Source organism: Nuphar pumila, chromosome 15 (assembly GCF_984573655.1).
Source record: "Nuphar pumila chromosome 15, dmNupPumi1.hap1.1, whole genome shotgun sequence".
Taxonomy (NCBI): domain Eukaryota; kingdom Viridiplantae; phylum Streptophyta; class Magnoliopsida; order Nymphaeales; family Nymphaeaceae; genus Nuphar; species Nuphar pumila.
In genome coordinates, this window is record NC_143263.1 from 72373405 (window position 1) to 72393521 (window position 20117).

The 20117-nt window shown below is 37.1% G+C and overlaps 1 protein-coding gene across 1 annotated transcript; it reads right to left on the reverse strand.

Moving 5' to 3' along the window:
- Positions 1 to 1220: 1220 nt before the first annotated feature.
- LOC149815574 (phosphoenolpyruvate/phosphate translocator 2, chloroplastic-like) lies at positions 1221 to 19902 on the reverse strand. The gene is made up of 9 exons (XM_089990576.1): positions 19525 to 19902; positions 16872 to 16994; positions 16603 to 16755; positions 4758 to 4843; positions 4378 to 4462; positions 4108 to 4227; positions 3950 to 4018; positions 2764 to 2893; positions 1221 to 1303 (listed from the first exon to the last, which is right to left on the reverse strand). The coding sequence occupies exons 1-9, from the start codon at positions 19900 to 19902 to the stop codon at positions 1221 to 1223; spliced, it is 1227 nt and encodes a 408-aa protein (XP_089846702.1).
- Between the last annotated feature and the right edge of the window lie 215 nt (positions 19903 to 20117).

Here is a 20117-nt window from a genome sequence, read left to right on the forward strand (position 1 = left end):
TTCTTATGGATCAGAAATGTAGACTTACACCCGATGATGGAGACCTATTGCCAGATCCAACTCCATATCTACGTTTACTCGGGAGACTTATTTACTTAACTGTGACACGACCAGATATTGTTTATCTCATTCAACTGTTAAGTCAATTCATGCAAGCCCCATGGATGACACATCAAGATGTCGCTTTCAGAATCCTTTGATATTTAAAGTCTCCACCAGCAAAAGGAATTTTTCTCTAGTCAAGTAATACTCTACAATTATCGGCTTATTATCACTCGAACTGGGCCACCTGCCCCACAACCCGTTGATCAGTTATTGGATACCTCACTTTCCTAGGTTAGAATCCCATCTCATGGCCATCTAAAAAGCAAAATACAGTATCTCAATCCTCTGTCAAGTCGGAATACCGAGCTATGGCTATAGCCACCTGTGTGCTAATTTGGTTACGATTACAACAAGATCTTAGTTTCTCTTATGTATAACCCATATAGCTCTATTGTGATAACTAGTCTGCTCTTCACATAGCTGTCAATCTTGTCGTGAAAATTTACAAAATGAACTGATCTCTACACATCACGTTTCTACCAAGAACTGCCGACTCCAACTTGAGGGGGAGTATGGCACACTCTATCTCTATCTCAACTTCACCTCAGGATCGGTTATCGAATATCTTGGACTGGGCCATCTGGCCATAACAGCATTTTCGTATATCCAGGAGTTAATGCATAACAGCATTTTCATATATCCAGGAAGAGTTAACGCATATCACAGGCCATCTGTCCATAACAGCATTTTCGTATATTCAGGAATAGTTAAACGCATATGGCCTCCTTTCTTTTTGTTATATTTTAATATCTTGTAACCATATCCTGTACACCTTTTTATACCTCAGATTTTATCACAGTAAACAAGCAGAAATTCTGAGCTATCTCTATCATTTCACAGAATTCCAATCTTTCTCCAAATCAACGACAGAAGTTGCTGAGGCAAAACTTCAAGAAACATTGGGATTGCTTTTTCTTTTTCTTTTTTTTCTCAGCAAGAATGAAGAGAACACTTAAAAGCACAAGTTTGGTAAATTGGCAAGCTGCCAAAGAAATTACAGCCAAAATTGGCAAAAGAACACTACGAACATTGATCAGACACCATACTCTTCTATTCCGAAATAACATGGCATTTCAGCCAAAAGCTAAATTCTCATAATTAAAATGGCACAAAAGTCAGGCAGCCTTGTCTTTCAGCTTTGGTTTTATCCGTTTCATACGTGAATACAAGAAAACTCCAGCCAATGCCACCCCAGTTCCTGCAATGAGCCCGACAAATGACAATCAGTAAGACATGCCAGAAGGAAAAAATGTACAACCGCATCAGCTATTTTTTGGCTAGATTATTTATGCATTACAGATATCCTAGAAGTTAAGCAGTTCAAAATTCTGTAATCCCCAAAATATTTTCGGAAAAATATGTATTGAGCAATTGGTTCAAACAAAAAAATATATATGTGTGTGTGTGTGAGCGTGCGCTAGAGTGGTTACATGCAATCTAATAGAAAACACCATTTTTCACTTTTTTTGAGACCTTATAGATGTGATCTGTACAGTTTCTTTAATAGAAAACAGGTTTTGGATTGTTTTTGGAACATTTAAGTTGGTCTTCCAAAGGCTTCAAAAATCAACAGTTCAAAATGTACAAAAATTTCATAACTCAAAAAAAAACATTTTCTTTTACATTGAAAAAAGATGATCCAAAGTGCAATACCTAGCAAAGAAACCATGTTGAAAAGATCTATGTGGTCAGATTGAGTGGATACAACATGCACCTATAATTTTCTAACTAGATTGTATATATCAGTGTTGCATCATAAAATATTGTACAATATGCTATGATATGTATAGTAGCTATGGCCCCATACGCTATACACACTTATACAACGATATGAGTGCATATGGCACCAGTATCAGGTGCTTCGTTTGTACACCACCAATATCATATGATACAGTACGATACAAGGCATACAATACACCTTTGTATCTTGTAAAATATATATGCCATGAATAACATATTTTCTTGGTTATTGGATGCTCGATGTTTTATATAGTTCATTGTTTGATATGTGATATTATGTTTTTATTTTACAGCTAATATTAATGGTTCTTGTATTATGAATTGTTTAGAATTTTCTGTTTTTTGAAAAAATTTCATATTTTGGTAAAAAATACGATTTTTTACTATACAACACGCATCTTATTTTGAGCTCAGCCAATACGCTTTTTACAACTTTAGTACATAGAGTAGTAAGTTATATATATATATATATATATAGAGAGAGAGAGAGAGATGAGTAGGTCCGGACAAATTTAATCTCCTAACTTCCAAAATGCACAGTTGCCGGTGTTTGCTTAATGTGAACTTGCAGATATGCAGATGTCTTTATAGTTTAGTAGAAAAATATATTAGATTAGGTACCTTTCCTGTTAAGATACATTTTCAGAGGGATAAAAAATCAACGACTCACACTGCACTAAAATGTTACAAACAATCAAGTTTCCGTTATTCAATTCAAAACATGTTTTTAGTAAATAAGCAATGATAAAACAACACATCTATAGGTACATCTCAAGCAAAAAAACACATGAAACGGTGACTTTATGAAGTGGTTAGGAGGATAAATTGGATAGGACATACAATTCCTATATATATATATATATATATATATATATATATATATATCCAGGAATTTGACTGAAAAATAAAAAGCATTACCCAGACAATTGAGTGGAGAGACTGGGGTTCCAAAGAAGAGGACTGAGACCACAATAACCACAACCCGCTTCACACAGTTGCTGACAGAATGAGTTACAGGGGATACCCTTTCAAGTATCATATATGAAATCTGCACATTTCAAAAGCAGAGTTCTTGTCAAAGGAGATTCCCAAAGAAAACTAACCAGACCACCCAATGTAAAGCGAAGAAAAATAATAAGATATAAGCATGCAACAGTACATGGGGAAAAGTTGTGAACAGAACGGGCGTGTGTGTTATGTAACAAGGGTGGGTGGCAGTCCCAGAAGTATTGTACTTCTCTGGATATTTTGGATTTGTTTTAGACCTAGTATGGGCACACTCCAAATTTGCATCTCTCTCTCTCATATTCAACCCCTCCCCTGACCCAAACACATACACACAGACGTGTGGTGCATGTGGCAGGGGTGAACATGAGAGAGAGAGAGGTTAAATTAAGGATATAATGATAGGGATGGCAGTAGACTGGGGGAAAATGGGGCCCCAACCTGCCTCACCCAGTTTGGACCGGGGATGGAGGTTAAAATCAAAACCCATGAGGGGATGGAGGCAGGGATGCACTTACGCTTTCTTCCCGCTCTGCCTTGCCCCGCTTCGCCCCGTCCCTGATCACCGTTAGTAAAATGCTAAAATACTCTTTAGGGATGACAGTGGACCAAGGAAAAACGGGGCCCACCCCGCCTCACCCTGTTTGGAGTCTTGGACCAGGGATGGAGGACATGAAACGGGGATGAAGGAAGGGATGGAGGTTAAAATCAAAACCTGTGCAGGAATGAAGGCGGGGATGGAGGGTGGAATTTCGAGACGGGGGACCCCTGCCCCGGTTCACTTCCATCCCTATATAATGATCCATGCACAAATTTGGGAGTGCCCACACCAGGGCTAAAACAGGCCCAAAACATCCAGAAAAGTACAAAGCCTTCTAGGACTGCCACCCCACCCCTGTTACACTCCAATTTGGGAATGAAGAACTAATTCTCAATTTTGAACAGGTATATGATCCATAGATTGGCAACAAGGAGACATCATGCTCCATTAAGGCTAGCAAGCTAACCTTTTCAAAGCATGTGGCGACGTGAGGATCATTGTCCCAAAAGAATACAAAAAATAGAAGAAAAAGCATAAACACAAGTGCAAAAGGCTTGCCTGCTGATAAGCATGGAAGTAGAGAGCAGCCAGGAGGAGCCTTATGCATACCTCTTTAACATTCAAACCCTGGAACATTAAAGTTTGTCAACTGGCCTTGTCTGCTGAACTTGCAGAAAGAAAAGTCTCCGGTAGAAAGTGATGTTTGAAACACTTACAAATGACTGCAGATATGCTGGGGTAAACTTAATGCCCTCAGTAAATATGGCCACAGGAGCCAAGAAGAAAAATGACATGATCGTTATGATTGAGAAGAGGTTTATGTTATCAAGAGATTCCTGTCAAAGACGATTCACTACTTCAAAAGTTTCTAATTAAACAATTGAAGGGAAGATGCATGATAATAAATTGATCAATTACCTAGTGACATGAACTTGCACCTATAACCTGTAAAGCTATTAGCAATTTGAAAATTAAATAAGAATTACCTCTTTAATCACCATCAATTTCTTGCTCAATACATTACGAGACTGGTTTGCCAGGTTAGAAGCCATAGCACTCCAAAAACCGGCCCTGCTTCCGATGGCAGACAAGAAATACGAACAGAATAAGAACTAAGAATGAACCAATATTTTCCAACATAGTCATGACAAAGACTCCACATGCTTTCCATGCTAGATAATAAAATCTGTATAAGATTCCATCAGGTAGTTTTATCTTCAGGAGAAGATCATGTTGAGGCTCAGTTGCAGTCGGTTAGGCCAACGATTAGTTTCAAGTGCCAGAAAGACCTTGAGCAAATAAAGGAAGGCCAACACATGCGTTTACATAGACACACACAAGGGTGTTAAATGTTTAGTTTGTTTACCAGTTGAAAGAGACTTCAGTCATTGACGCCAATGCCACTCCACCAACTATCGGTACGAGGGAAGCAACAACCCAGGGAGTTGGATGCTGCATGTGCAAGAAATCGGTAACAAATAGTCATTAAATTCTAAAGCATAAATGGAGTGAACATCTAAATATTAAAAATTATATCTCTACAGGATTGGAGCAGCAACATAATGAACAAATGGAAATTCTTGGTGGCTTAATATATACCATACTTGGCAAATTATATAGCATGAAATTCTGTGGTGGGCTGGTGTATATAAGTTTGAGATTAATGTTATATAGCATAAAGGCAGAAGCTAGAAAATATCATTGGCACATTCAACAACATACATTGACGAGGATGCTAATCATGGAACGAAGATGAACATAAGGGTGGGCTGGTGTATATAAGTTTGAGATTAATGTTATACAATCCTGTGGATGGGCCTTTCCTAGTGTTTCTAAAACTCAAAAAAAAAAAAAGAGAGATGGCTTAAGTCTGCTCAGGTATAAATATATAGGTGGATATGGTGCTTCCGAGGCTGAAGATAAATTGCTGCATCTGTGAAAGGATGTGGTCAAGATCAAGCTGTTTAATGGATGCATCTTTTGCTTAGAAAAAAAGCTCCAGTAAATGACATGTTATTGGCTGTTACCTATGCAACCTAGACAAATATATGCTTACTGCTCTCAAGCATCATAGCATCGCTAAAGCTATAAGCGTAGTCTAGTGAATATTGCTACAGTCCCTTCACATTGTACCACCTTGCAAATATGCAAACATGCCAGTATCAGAAACAGAAAAGTGGTAAATGTCATAGCACTATTGCTTCCTTGTTTTCTCTGTATTGACTGCATCCTTTGGTAGCCTACAAGCTCTACATTTGAAGATCAGGGTAGAAATAAGTGCATCATGAGTATAGGAGAAAACAAAAGGACATTGGAACTAGTAAACAATTCTAACTAGTAGAGGTTGGCAAAAAGATCACACTTTAAGATGTGAAGACTGATGTGTCCCTCGGTTTGTGTCTCCTGCTGCACAAAGAAAATAGAGAAGAAAGAAAAGAATAGGAGATGAACTAGGTAGTGCCTTAGCAGGGACGACTCTCTTGAATATATATTAAGTGAGAAAAATACATGACAAAATACAACATTACCCTTTTGGTATGAACTGATTTACAACACAGAGAAATACCCATAATACCCTAGCAGGGATGCCTCTCTTGAATATATATTAAGTGAGAAAAATACATGACAAAATACAATAATACCTTTTGGTATGAACCAATGTTGTGAAAAGCGTTGAGGCGTAGTGAGGCGCTCCACCAAAAACCAAGGCGAGGCGTAAGCCTCGAGGTGTAAAGCGTAAGCCTCAAATTTTTTTTTTGAAAACTTTAAAAAAATTATAAAAAAAATATCTAAAAATACAAATAAATAAAGAAATGCTTTATTGATGAAATAACAACCAATAAGAAATAGAAAATATCAAATAAGTACTAAAAAATATGAGATTAACATATAAAAGTAACTAAAAACTGATTATATAATTGGAAAATATATGAGATTAACCAAAAAAAGTTAAAATATACTAAGAAACTTATTACATAACTGAAATAACTGGAAAATATATGAGATTAACCTACAAAAGTTAAAATATATGAGATTATTCTAAAAAATATGAGATTAACATATAAAAGTAACTAAAAAAATGATTACATAACTGGAAAATATATGAGATTAACCAATAAAAGAAAAAATATACTAAGAAACCGTTTACATAACTGGAAAATATATGAGATTAACCAACAAAAGTTAAAATATATAAGATTATTTTAAAAAATATGAGATTAACATATAAAAGTAACTAAAAAACTGATTACATAACTGGAAAATATGTGAGATTAAACAACAAAAGTTAAAATATACTAAGAAACTGATTACATAATTGAAATAATTGAAAAATATATGAGATTAACCTACAAAAGTTAAAATATATAAGATTATTCTAAAAAATATGAGATTAACATATAAAAGTAACTAAAAACTGATTACATAACTGAAAAATATATGAGATTAACCAACAAAAGTTGAAATATATTAAGAAACTAATTACATGACTGAAATAACTGAAAAATATATGAGATTAACCAACAAAAGTTAAAATATAGTAATATACTAAGAAACTTATTACATAACTGAAATAACTGGAAAATATATGAGATTAACCTACAAAAATCTTTTTTATTATGTCTCAGAAGTCTTGCTGTAAAATTTTATTTTACTTTTTTGCACTTCAGGCTTGCGCCTTGAGGCACACACAGAGGGTCGTGCCTCAAGACGAGGTGCGCCTTTTGTGCCTCAAGGCGCATTTTTGATAACACTGGTATGAACTGATTTACAACACAGAGAAATACCCATAATACCCTGTTAAGACATATGTAATAATACATCTATATATATATAAATATAGATGTGTTAACCATAATACCCGATAGGGGTATTATGGTTTTTTCACAAGTACCCAATAGGGGTACTTGTTTTATTTCTTTTATTTTGCTGTTTTTTTATTTTTGTTTTTTTATTTTTTAAATGTAATTTGTGATACCAAAAGGGGGCCCACAATGGAGTCGTTAAGGCCCCCAACGGTCACAATTGTGACCGTTGGGGGCTCCCAACGACTCTATTGGGAGCCCCCTTTGGTCTCCCTTTTCTTATAAATAGGGGGAACCCCCCTTGTATTTTGTATTTGCTTTTGAGAGCTTCTCTCCAATAAAAGAGATATTATTTTTATGTGTGTAGCCTTATTATAAGGCCCTTCGTATATCCCTTGGTGGATTTCCTCTCTTATGCTTGTTTCATTTGTCCGTGTTGGACATAGTGAATGCTTTGGCATTCTTGGATTCTTCCGCATACTTCATTACATAGTATCAGAGCCATACGATCTTCTAAGGTAAAATCGTGTCTCTCTCTACTTCCTTTCTTTTTCACATCTTCATTTTGTAGCAATGGAAGTCAAGATCGATCTATCATTCAAGCTCAATGGAAAAAATTACATGATGTGGGCATCCGCAATGGAGAATAATCTCAAAGGCAAGAAGCTTTGAGGTTATGTAATGGGAATCGTTCCAGAACCCCAACTTAAGCTCACAAAGATAGAAGAAGATCAAGAGAAAGCACTTGAAGGTAATGCTTGTCTCAAGGCCATAGAAGATTATCATCACCAAATGGAAGATTGGGAGAGCAACCATGCAAAAATCCTAGCATGGTTTATGAATAATGTCGAACTTAAGGTATGTGCAAATATTGCAAAATTCCGTCGGGCAAATGAAGCTTGGTTTTTTATGAAGGGTATGTTTACCCAAAAGGATCTTGCAAGAGCTTATTTTTTGCAGAAAAAAGTGAGAACCACAAAACAAGGTGACATGAGCATACAAGACTATTATAGTGCTCTAAATCCTTTGTGGGATGAATTGGCTCTTTTAGAGCCTAAATGGGTGGCTATGAAGGATGTGGTACTAAGACAAAAACAAATGGAACAAGATAGATTGTTTCAATTTTTATTTGGGCTTCGTCCCGAATTTGAACAAGTTAGATCCTCACTTCTCCATAGATCTACGTTTCCTCCCTTAGAAGAGGCTATTGCCGAGATTACTCAAGAAGAGACTAGGCATAGCATGGGTAAAAGCATAGATGAAGTTCTTGCCGTATCTAAACCCGACAATCATGTTAAAACATACAAACCACCTCATTTTGGTAAGCAAGGGAGTGGTGGAAGAAAAATGATTATATGTCATCATTGTTATGAGCCGGGACATATTAAACCCGTTTGCCCAAAGCTAAATGGGGCATTCAAGCCAAAGGTGGCTTCCGTTGAAGAATCATCCACCAAAGAAGATGACGGCAAGAACGAGGATCTCAAAGATACTCTTGGTCAAATCTCCTTGGCTCTCCAACAAATTCTAAAGGCTACTTCTTCCACCTCTGGTGCCGCCATTGCCTCATCATCACCTCCCGGTACGTACTCTTGGATTTTAGATTCTGGAGCCTCTTTTCACATGACTCCTCATGAAAATGCATTAACCAACGTGCACACCAATTCAAAAATATCTTGTGTCTCTACGGCCGATGGAACTTTTCTCAAAATAAATGGTATTGGAACTCTTGATTCTAAAAATGTTCAAAATTTTCTTGTTCCAAAAGTTAGAATAGTTCCTAAATTAAATCTTAACCTCTTTTCTGTTTCTCAAATTGCCGACCATGGATGTGAAATATCTTTCTCATCCCAAGGGTGCTTTGTGCAGGATCTCCGGTCCGGGAAGCGGATTGGGCAAGGCCATAGAAAGGGAGATCTTTATTTTATGGATAACTTAATGCTTCCAAATACCTCATTTTGTACTTATGTCCAAGACAAAAATATTGAAACTTGGCATAAAAGGCTTGGACATCCAAGTTACTCTAAAATGTATCTTTTTCCTTTTGGAAACAAGTTTTGTAAAGAAAAAGATATCAATTGCAAAGATTGCATTTTTGGAAAAATGAAGTCTATTCCTTTTCCTATTAGAACCTTTGTGACAACAAGACCTTTTGAATTGATGCATTCCGATGTATGGGGACCATCTCCGGTTCTATCCAAAGGTGGTTATTCGTATTATGTTACCTTTATTGATGATTATACTAGATATGTATGGATTTATTTTCTTAACCTTAAATCGGAAGTTTTTAACTTCTTCAAAGAATTTCATACAAAAGTTCAAAATCAATTTTAAAGTCAAATATCCATTCTTAGATCCGATTCGGGTGGAGAATACTTATCAAATGAGTTTCAATCATATTTAAAACAACATGGCATTTGTCATCAAAAATCTTGTCCAAGAACTTCTCAACAAAACGGTCTAGCGGAAAGAAAACATAGACATATTTTAGAAACCACTAGATCTTTACTCATTTCTAAAAATATTCCTAAAAGTTTTTGGGTCGAAGCCGTGTTAACCTCCACCTATTTAATCAATAGGATGTCATCTTCAAAATTGAACAATATCTCTCCTTATGAAAAACTTTTCAATATGACACCCGACTACAATCGTCTTCGTATTTTTGGATGTAAATGCTTTGTTCTTTTACATAAAAGAGATAAATTGTCACCTAAAGCAATAGAATGTGTATTTTTAGGATATGGTGAAAATCAAAAGGGCTATAGATGCTTTGACTATAAAAACAATAAATTATTTGTCTCCAAAGATGTGACCTTTTTAGAAGATGAAAATGGATTTGAAATATTGGAAAAACCAAATGAAATTGATTATATGTTTATCAATGATCTTTTAGAAGATTCAAATGATGACTCTTTGAGTCATCCAGAATTTTTAGAAAATACTCATGATTCTCATGATAATGATGTATCACCAACTAATGGTGACAATCTCCAAGTATACACTCGGCGTGAGGAAGCACAACCTATTAGTGCTTTAGAAAAATTCTTGCGGCTTAATGAACCCCTAGAAGAAACCTCCCTTAGGCGATCTTCTAGAGAATCAATTCCACCTAATAGGTTTGTCTTATATGAAACTCTCTCACCTAACTATAGAGCTTGTCTAATAGCCTTACATTCTTACTATGAACCTTCCCATTATAATCAAGCAAAAAATATTCCTCATTGGGTTGAAGCAATGAAAGTTGAACTAGATACTTTAAATAAGGCTAAAACTTGGGAAATAGTTCAACTTCCCCCAAATAAAAAAGTTATAGGATATCAGTGGGTCTACAAAGTCAAAACAAAAAGTGATGGTTCCCTAGAACGTTATAAAGCTATATTAGTTGCTAAGGGATATTCACAAGAATATGGCATCGATTATGAGGAGACTTTTGCCCCCGTGGCTCGCATGACAAGCGTTAGAACTCTAATAGCGGTAGCATCATCTAAGAAATGGCCTATATTTCAATTAGATGTTAAAAATGTCTTTCTTAATGGTCAGTTGAATGAAGAAGTATATATGGACCCTCCGCCGGGAATTAGTGTTAACCAAGGTCAAACTCTTCGATTATTAAAAGCTTTATATGGCCTTAAACAAGCCCCTAAGGCTTGGTATGATAGATTTAGTGCTATCATGTTACAATTGGGATTTCGTTCATGTTATACTGACACTGCTCTTTTTGTTAAACGTGCAGATAATAGTATCATCATCCTTCTGCTTTATGTTGATGATATGATCATCACTGGCAATGATGAAAGTGGTATTCTTAATGTTAAAAATATAAAACAAAACAACAACAACAACAACTACGCCTTCATCCCAAAACAATTGGGGTCAGCGATATGAACCAAAAAAGAAATTCATTTTGGATCTTCCACATGAATCCTTTTCCTCCAATCATTTCTATCCAACGCCATGTCCTCGGTGAGGTTCAAAGCATTCATATCCTTTCCTATCATCTCCATCCAAGTCTTCCTAGGCCTACCCCGACCTCTTTTAACTAATATATTTTCCCATTTCTCCAACCTTCTAACTGGAGCATCATTAGGCCTTCGCCGAATATGTCCAAACCACCGTAAACGATTCTCTCGCATCTTATTTTCAATGGGTGCAACACCTACCTTCTTACGTATCTCTTCGTTCCGAATCTTATCTTTTATTGTATTTCCACACATCCATCTAAGCATCCGCATCTCAGCTACACTCATTTTTTGAATATGATGTCTCTTGGCAGCCCAACATTCCGTACCATATAGTAAAGCGGGTCTAATAGTCGTCCTATAAAACTTTTCCTTCAACCGCAATGGCATTCTACGATCGCACAGCACTCCAGTAGCACTTTTCCATTTCATCCACCCAACCTTTATCCTATGATTTACATCTCCATCAATTTCTCCATACTTTTGAATGATGGATCCCAAATATTTGAAATAATCATTCACCGGTATATCTTGCTCACCAAGCTTCACTACACTCCCATCCCTACTTCGTTGCTTACTAAACCGACATTCCATATATTCAGTCTTACTCTTACTCAACTTAAAACCTCTAGCTTCCAATGTCTGTCTCCATAATTCTAACTTAGCATTAACCCCAGCTCTAGACTCATCAATCAAAACAATATCATCAGCAAACAACATACACCACGGTACATTTTCTTGAATTGATCTCGTAAGCTCATCCATCACTATCGCAAATAGGAAAGGGCTTAAAGCAGATCCTTGATGTAACCCAACCGTTATCGAAAAATTGGTTGTCACCCCTCCACAAGTGCGGACATTGGTTACTACTCCTTCATACATATCTTTAATTATACTAATGTACTTGAGAGAAACACCTTTCTTCATCATTGTCCACCAGAGAACGTCCCTAGGTACTCTATCGTATGCCTTCTCTAAATCAATAAAAACCATATGCAAATCTTTGTTCCTCTCTCTATATCTTTCAATAAGTTGTCTAAGAAGATGTATAGCTTCCATAGTTGATCTTCCAGGCATAAAACCAAATTGATTCTCCGATATCATGACAACCTTCCTCAACCTAGACTCAATCACCCTCTCCCAAAGTTTCATAGTATGACTCATGAGTTTTATACCACGATAGTTTGTGCAATCTTGTATATCACCCTTATTCTTATATAAAGGCACAAAAGTACTCTTCCTCCACTCATTAGGCATCTTATTTGTTCGCCAAATCAAGTTAAAAAGATTTGTCAACCATTCTAAACCTTTCTCTCCCAAGCATTTCCAAGCCTCGATAGGTATACCATCTGGGCCAACTGCCCTTCTTGATTTCATTTTCTTCAAAGCCTCTGCAATTTCTTTCTTTTGAATATTGCGCATGAAGTCACGATTTATCTCATGAAAAGGAATGGAGAAGTCTCCAAGATCTTGAGCATGACTATCATTAAATAGCTTATCAAAATAATCTTTCCATCTCTCCTTAATCTCCTCATCTTTGACTAAAACCCTTTGCGTTTCATCTTTGATACATCTAACCATACCCAAATCCTTCGATTTCCTATCTCTCATCTTTGCAAGCCTATAAATATCCTTCTCGCCTTCTTTGGTATCCAACTTGTCATAAACCTCCTTATATACCTTAGCCCTCGCGTTTCGAACAACTTTTTTAGCTTCCTTCTTTGCTATCATATACTTCTCCAAATTCTCATTATCACGACTCTTACTTAGATTTCTATAACACTCTCTTTTAACCTTAATAGCTAATTTGACATCCTCGTTCCACCATGATGTATCCTTACCTAGTGGTGCACCGCCTTTAGACTCACCCAATACCTCCTTAGCTACTTTTCTCATACCACCCGCTATCTTATTCCACATTGATTCTGAATCCTCCTCGAGACACCAATCAACTTCCTTAACTACCTGCTCTACAAACATTCCTTGTTTAGCTCCTTTCAGTGCCCACCACTTAATTCTAGGATCTATCCTATGTCTATCCCTTTTGCGGCATTGTCTAATTCTAAGATCTAAAATTAAGACTCTATGTTGTGTAGCTACACTTTCTCCTGGTATAACCTTACAATCGATGCAACAACCCCTATCTCTCTTTCTAAGTAGGAAAAAATCTATCTGACTCGTATTAACCCCACTTTTAAATGTTACTAGGTGAGACTCCCTCTTCCTAAACCAAGTGTTTGCTAAGATCATATCATAGGACAAACAAAAATCTAAAATCCTTTCTCCACTTTCATTTCTTTCTCCTATACCATAGCCTCCATGGATATTCTCAAATCCATCCCTACTAATGCCTACATGTCCATTAAGGTCACCACCGATGAAAAGCTTTTCTCCATAGGATGTCTCTTGTACTACTCCATCTAAATCTTCCCAAAATTGATGCTTAATGGAATCATCTAAACCTACTTGAGGTGCATAAACACTAATAATATTAATAATATCCGTACCTAATACTAATTTAATAAGTAAAATTCTATCACCCTTCCTACGGACCTCAACTACATTATCTATAAACTGACGACTCATAACAATCCCTACTCCATTCCTATTCCTATTTATTCCTGTATACCAAATCTTATATCCCCAAGGTTCTATCACTTTAGCTTTCTCACCTACCCATTTGGTCTCTTGAAGACATAAAATATCAATCTTTCTCCTACACATAACATCTACTAACTCTACCAACTTACCAGTTAAAGACCCTATGTTCCAAGTGGCTAACCTAATTTTATGGTCTTGGACTAACTTCTTTACCCCCACCCGTCCAACAAAGTGAGGGAACCCTTGCCTATTTGACACCACACCCGGGCGTCGGTGTGACGCGTCGCTTCTGGGCGACGACCTAGCAACCCTTGCACATTTATCACTGCCTCTGGGCCTAGAGAGTACAGCGCGTCGCTCAGTAGGGAACGCCCCAACGAAATTCTCATATTGGTTCATTTTCATAGGATATGACAAAGTTTTTATGCTGGCTGTCACAGGCCTACCGCAACCCTCCTCCTTTATCCGGGCTTGGGACCGGCAGTGTATAACTACACAGGCGGAGTTTTAATGTTAAAAATATGTTAAAACATAATTTTGATATGTCTGATCTGGGTTTTCTCAGGTACTTTCTTGGTATAGAAGTAGCATACTCTCCTCGAGGGTATATATTGCCATAGATGAAGCTTGTTGCAGACATATGTTCCAAATCTGGGATTTCAGATGACAAAAAGGTGGAGACTCCCGAGGTTATCAATGCTAAACTACGACTGGAGGATGGAGTTCTGCTGGATGATCCTACGCCCTACAGGCAACTCATTGGCTCCCTCACCTATCTGACTATCACCAGGCCTGATATTGCTCATGTTGTGCACTCTGCAAGCCAATTTCAGCATGCCCCTACATCTGTGCATATGAGTGTTGTGCTTCGGATCATTCGATACATCAAAAATACTTTGACTAAAGGGTTATTCCTATCCTCACTCTCTTCCTTAGATTTACTGGCTTATACTGATGCTGACTGGGGAGGAAACCCAAATGATCGAGTCTTAACTACTGGCTTTTGTGTTTTCCTAGGAGATTCGCTAATTGCTTGGAGGTGCAAGAAACAGCAGAAAGTCTCATTGTCTTCTACTGAAGCAGAATACAGGGCTATGACAACTACTACAATGGAGCTTGTGTGGCTTCGAAGTCTTCTTCAAGATATGGGAGTCGAAATTATCGGTGCTTCGAAGCTTTGTTGCGACAACAAAAGTGCCATCTATATTGCCAGCAACCACACCTTTCATGAGAGGACTAAACATATTGAAATGGACTGTCACTATGTACGTGATGAATATCTTCGTGGGACAGTTACACTGTCATATGTCACTTCAGAATATCAACTTGCAGATTTCTTTACCAAAGCCCTGCCTGCTCCTCGCTTCTTGTTCCTTCTTGGCAAACTTTCGGTCATCTCCCCGTAAAGTTTGAGGGGGGGTGTTAAGACATATGTAATAATACATCCATATATATATAAATATAGATGTATTCACCATAATACCCGATAGGGTATTATGGTCTTTTCACAAGTACCCAATAGGGGTACTTGTTTTATTTCTTTTATTTTGCTGTTTTTTTATTTTTGTTTTTTTATTTTTTAAATGTAATTTGGGATATCAAAAGGGGCCCCACAATGGAGTCGTTGGGGGCTCCCAACGACTCTATTGGGAGCCCCCTTTGGTCTCCCTTTTCTTATAAATAGGGGGAACCCCCCTTGTATTTTGTATTTGCTTTTGAGAGCTTCTCTCCAATAAAAGAGATATTATTTTTATGTGTGTAGCCTTATTATAAGGCCCTTCGTATATCCCTTGGTGGATTTCCTCTCTTATGCTTGTTTCATTTGTCCGTGTTGGACATAGTGAATGCTTTGGCATTCTTGGATTCTTCCGCATACTTCATTACATACCCTAGCAGGGACGCCTCTCTTGAATATATATCAAGTGACTAAAGAGCGCATTTCTTCTGCATTATGTTATTTTGTTGATTATATTTCATGAATCAAGAGGAAGATGGAAACTTTACTGTTATGTTGTAAATGACCAAATTTACTTTTGTTTCATAGGAATGATCCCGTGGGTCCCATGAACCAAGTGGGCCACATGGTCCATGGTATCACCTAACTGTTAAGCCTCCCCCACAATGTGAATCAAGAGGTAAGTTATCTGATAGTGTAGTGCCCTCTTAGATTCCTTGCTGTCACGGTGCTGAAGTTTTGGTATCTTGATCAAGTGTGCCCACAATGTGAATCAAGAGGTAAGCCTCCCCCACAATGTAAAATTTCTACACTATAGTTTCGGTCAGATGTATTCTGCATCTGCTATTTTATGAGCTTGAACTGCACTCTGTATGTTTAGGATACATGTACATATGTTGGTGAATTTAGGATTTGGGAACCCAAAGTATAGGGTGCATTAAGCTTCTCCTGGTTTTAGAAGCGTTAAAAAAATCCATGGGCCCATGCTTCTTATTTTTCAAGCTTCCCGGGAAACGGTTGGGGCTTTCAGAAGCTCCTGATTGGGAAGCAGCTCCTATTTATAGCAGTGTAACTCAGTTGCTGCATGTAGATTAATGAAGACTCGTATGGTCTTGCTTCAAGCATGTATCCTACCAGGGTAATCTGTGAATATAGTGAATTTACAACATAGCATGAGCATACAGTAGAAATATGCAAGATTATTATTTTCAAGATTTATTACTATCCCAGCTGCGAAAACACGTTGACCACTTCAAACAAAAGTTCCATTCACGGTAACTATAATATGCTCCAAATCATGGAACAAAATAGTAGATCAATCTGGGAAAGAATTCCATCAACTGCACCAATCAAGTACAACAATTACAATGAAAGAGGAGACGGCAACCTTACCTCTCCAAGGAACATTGCAGAAAGGACAACAGTGAAAAATGGCTCCAGAGCTTTGATTGTGTGCGTGAAGGAAACAGCAACTTTACCAAGACTCACATTGGTAAAAAGATTTCCTGATGTGTGTATAATTGCCAAAGGTAAAATCCCCAGGAGCTGAATACAACACGTTAACAGAACAACAGCATCAGTATACACTTAAACAAGTGAAGATCCAAATATACATCTTAGCCATCTAGAATTTGCCAGAAGTAAATAGATCTTCCATTTACCTGTGAGGAGCTAATCTTTGGTTTCTTATACAGGCCCGTTGTCCACATCAAGAGAATAATCACAGTTGCAATGGCAACTTGAAAAGTTGAGATCATTATTGGAAAGGGATAAACCTTCAAAACCTGTGCAAATCCCCATATCCTTTAATACATTTCCATGCTATTATACAACTGAATGGATGTTGCTCCGAACAGACTAGCCTGTCCCAACAAAATCATGCTTAGCTGTCACTCAGCCAGTAAACAAATTGTTTGAACAGAAAAAGGCAGATAGTTCCAATCAAAACCATGACAAAGAAAAGTATTTCATATTACTTGGAATGCTCATCAAAATTACTATTACTAAATATAATCATTGTGATCAACACCAAAACAATTTTACAAAAAATGGAATAACTGATAGAGGGGAGAATAGTCGTATTTAATTAGTCTACTGTTCCAGGTCATTTTTATCTTTTTTTTATCATTCATATATTCTTGTCATTCTTATATTTCTTAGGGCTATTTTTGTCTTAGAAACATTATTCTCATGTAATATAAGCTTGCAGTGAGATGGAATATAATTACAAGCCCTAAGCGTTTCTAACTTCTTTTCTTTTCCTTCATTACCGTCCCTGCTTCTCTTCTGCATTCTCCTATCATTTTGAACCAAATCCTGCCAAAATTTATATCATTGCTGGTAAAGAATAACAAGATCAGATATTGAACATGTCATGCTAGTCTCTCTTCCATTTCCTATGTTACAATGGCCCACACATGCTATAAGATGCAAAGGTGTTAGGAACAGAAACAGTATTTTTTCTGTTTTTTTGAAGTCAAGAACGAAAAGTTCATGTCCTTCTTTTCCTATATTATTTAAGAATTTAACATTTTCTTCTCATCAATTAAAAGGAAGAGAAAATGTTCTCTTTCCATTCACAAGATGTACTCACTTTCTAAAAAGAATACATGTTTTTAACGTTGTACCTTCCTTTAACAATTTCACATTATGTTTTTTTTATTTTCCGTATGGTTAGCTTCACAATCACTCATTTCCCTGTAAAAAAAAAACAAATAAAGAATGAAAAACTACACAAAGTTCCCATGAAAAAAGTTGCCTTATAAACAGTGGTTATGCTGAGAATTCACAAATCTGTATCAATGAAAAGACACAATCATCAAATTGAAAAATGAACAAGGTGGAAGATCTAAAAATATAAGGCACTAGAAAATTCTAACTCTGGTGCTTGCAAGTTAAAAAAGAAAAAACAAACCACAGTAGTTATTTTCACTATGGATGATTATATGTTATCTGTATTTAGATACCGAAGAGTAGTCCAGATTTCCAAGCCCTCACTATTATAGATCATGCACCTGATAAGCCATTTTTAAAAGGAAAACTATTTGTTGCATTAAGACCTGGCAACATGTGAATTTCCTATTTCATTCAGTTATCTGGGTTCTCTTTCTCATGTTTTCCAAACAAGCTCAAAGGATCCCAAGCTTTTTACAATCACAGGTATTGAATTCCTGGACATATGGGACTAACCCAATTCTCCATCAGGCTTGATCTTGCAAGGATGTGGAACTGTTTCAAACATTGCAACTTCATGCTATTATTGCATTTTCATATTTGACTAAGTTATTTTACTAAGGTTAGCATAGTTGAACATTCCTGAATCAAATATATTAAGGGTAGTAACTGATATGGTGTCAGGTTGCTGAGAGAAAGGTACTTGAGGAAACAACCAAGTATAATTTGTTTACACCACACAACACACAATAAAAAGGCTGAGAGAACTCTGTCATTAATCATGATAATGGTGCCACCTAATAGTATGACTATTGGGAGTCATGCATAGAATTCTAAACCATGAGATTTTCTTTTATTGGTCCTCCAATGCCAACATCCATAATCAGCTCAGCAAGTTCATCTAATATAAATCATCCTAGAGTACTAATGTACTAAGTAACTTTTAAATCATCCCCAGGACTTTTTGGAAGGAAATGGTTATACATTTCCAATAACCAGTCATGACATGTCATGAGATTGAGAAATATAGGCCCTATTCTATGACAGACATGCAAATGGAGTGACTTGATGAAGATAGTTACAGAACTTAAAAAATGTCAAATTCTCAACAGGAAAAAAAAGTAGAATCCGGGAGACATTAACACAAAAAATAGAATTTTTCACACAACAAAAAATTGTATTGTAGCAAGGTCAAGTTAGATGATTCTGAATAGACCACAAAGAATGGTTGTAGCAGCAACTTATTTGAACATTCATAGAAGGATTTCACTGAGAAATCTTTCATGAAGTTAAGATGCATAGGCATCTGCCACTGCTTCCAGTAATCTAGCAGATTCCCAGAGAGCTAAAAAAAAACGATACAGCAACAACATGGTTCTGACCATTGATTTATCAAAACAACATGTTGAAACGATTTGATTCTCGATACATCACCGAGCAAATTCCTCAAAAGGAAGGAGAAAAAATCCTAACAATCACACATGCATCAAACTAGACAGTTAAAGCGCCACCACCAAAAGGGACAAAAAATGCTATTTGTTCAGTACCCATCAGAGATTATCATATAATCATCAAGATCAGCCATCAAATAAACCAAAAAAATATCGTTAGAAACCAAAAAGTAGTTTAAAAAAAAATCACCTGTTTGTTGTAGATATTGAAGCAGACATTGAAGAGATACCAAAGACCAAAGAGAGATCCGAGAATCAGGGTCTCAACCATGCTATTGGATACCTCCTTCGCTGGCAAAGATGAGCTCCCGCCGATGCTCTCCGGCACAGAGGCGGCCTTAACCGTGACAATCCTCCTTCCTTTCTCGCATTCGATCGGAGAAACGGACGGAAAAGTGGAAACGGGAGGGCTGAAAAGTGGCTGTGCATGGCTTGCCCTCAAACGGAAGCGTCCTGGGGAGGGAGGGAGTGGATTGGTGGGGTGGTGGCTCTGTGAGAGGCCTCTCGGTGGGTGTCTGGTTCTGAGGAAAGGGTGGCAGGGAGACAACTCTAGAACTTTGCTCTGCATGTTTCTCTCTCTCTCTCGCTGCGAGTGTGAGAAGGAAGAACGCCTCCCTCTCAGAGTCTCAAGAGCTGAAAATGAAGTCTCTCACTCTCTCTCTCTATCACTCTCTCTCTATCGTATGTGGGTTGGTACTTGGTCGGGGACATAGAGAGAGAAAGGATCTTTGGCTTGGAGTTGTCTCTAATATCATTGTCTTTGTTCTGCTAACGAATCAAAAG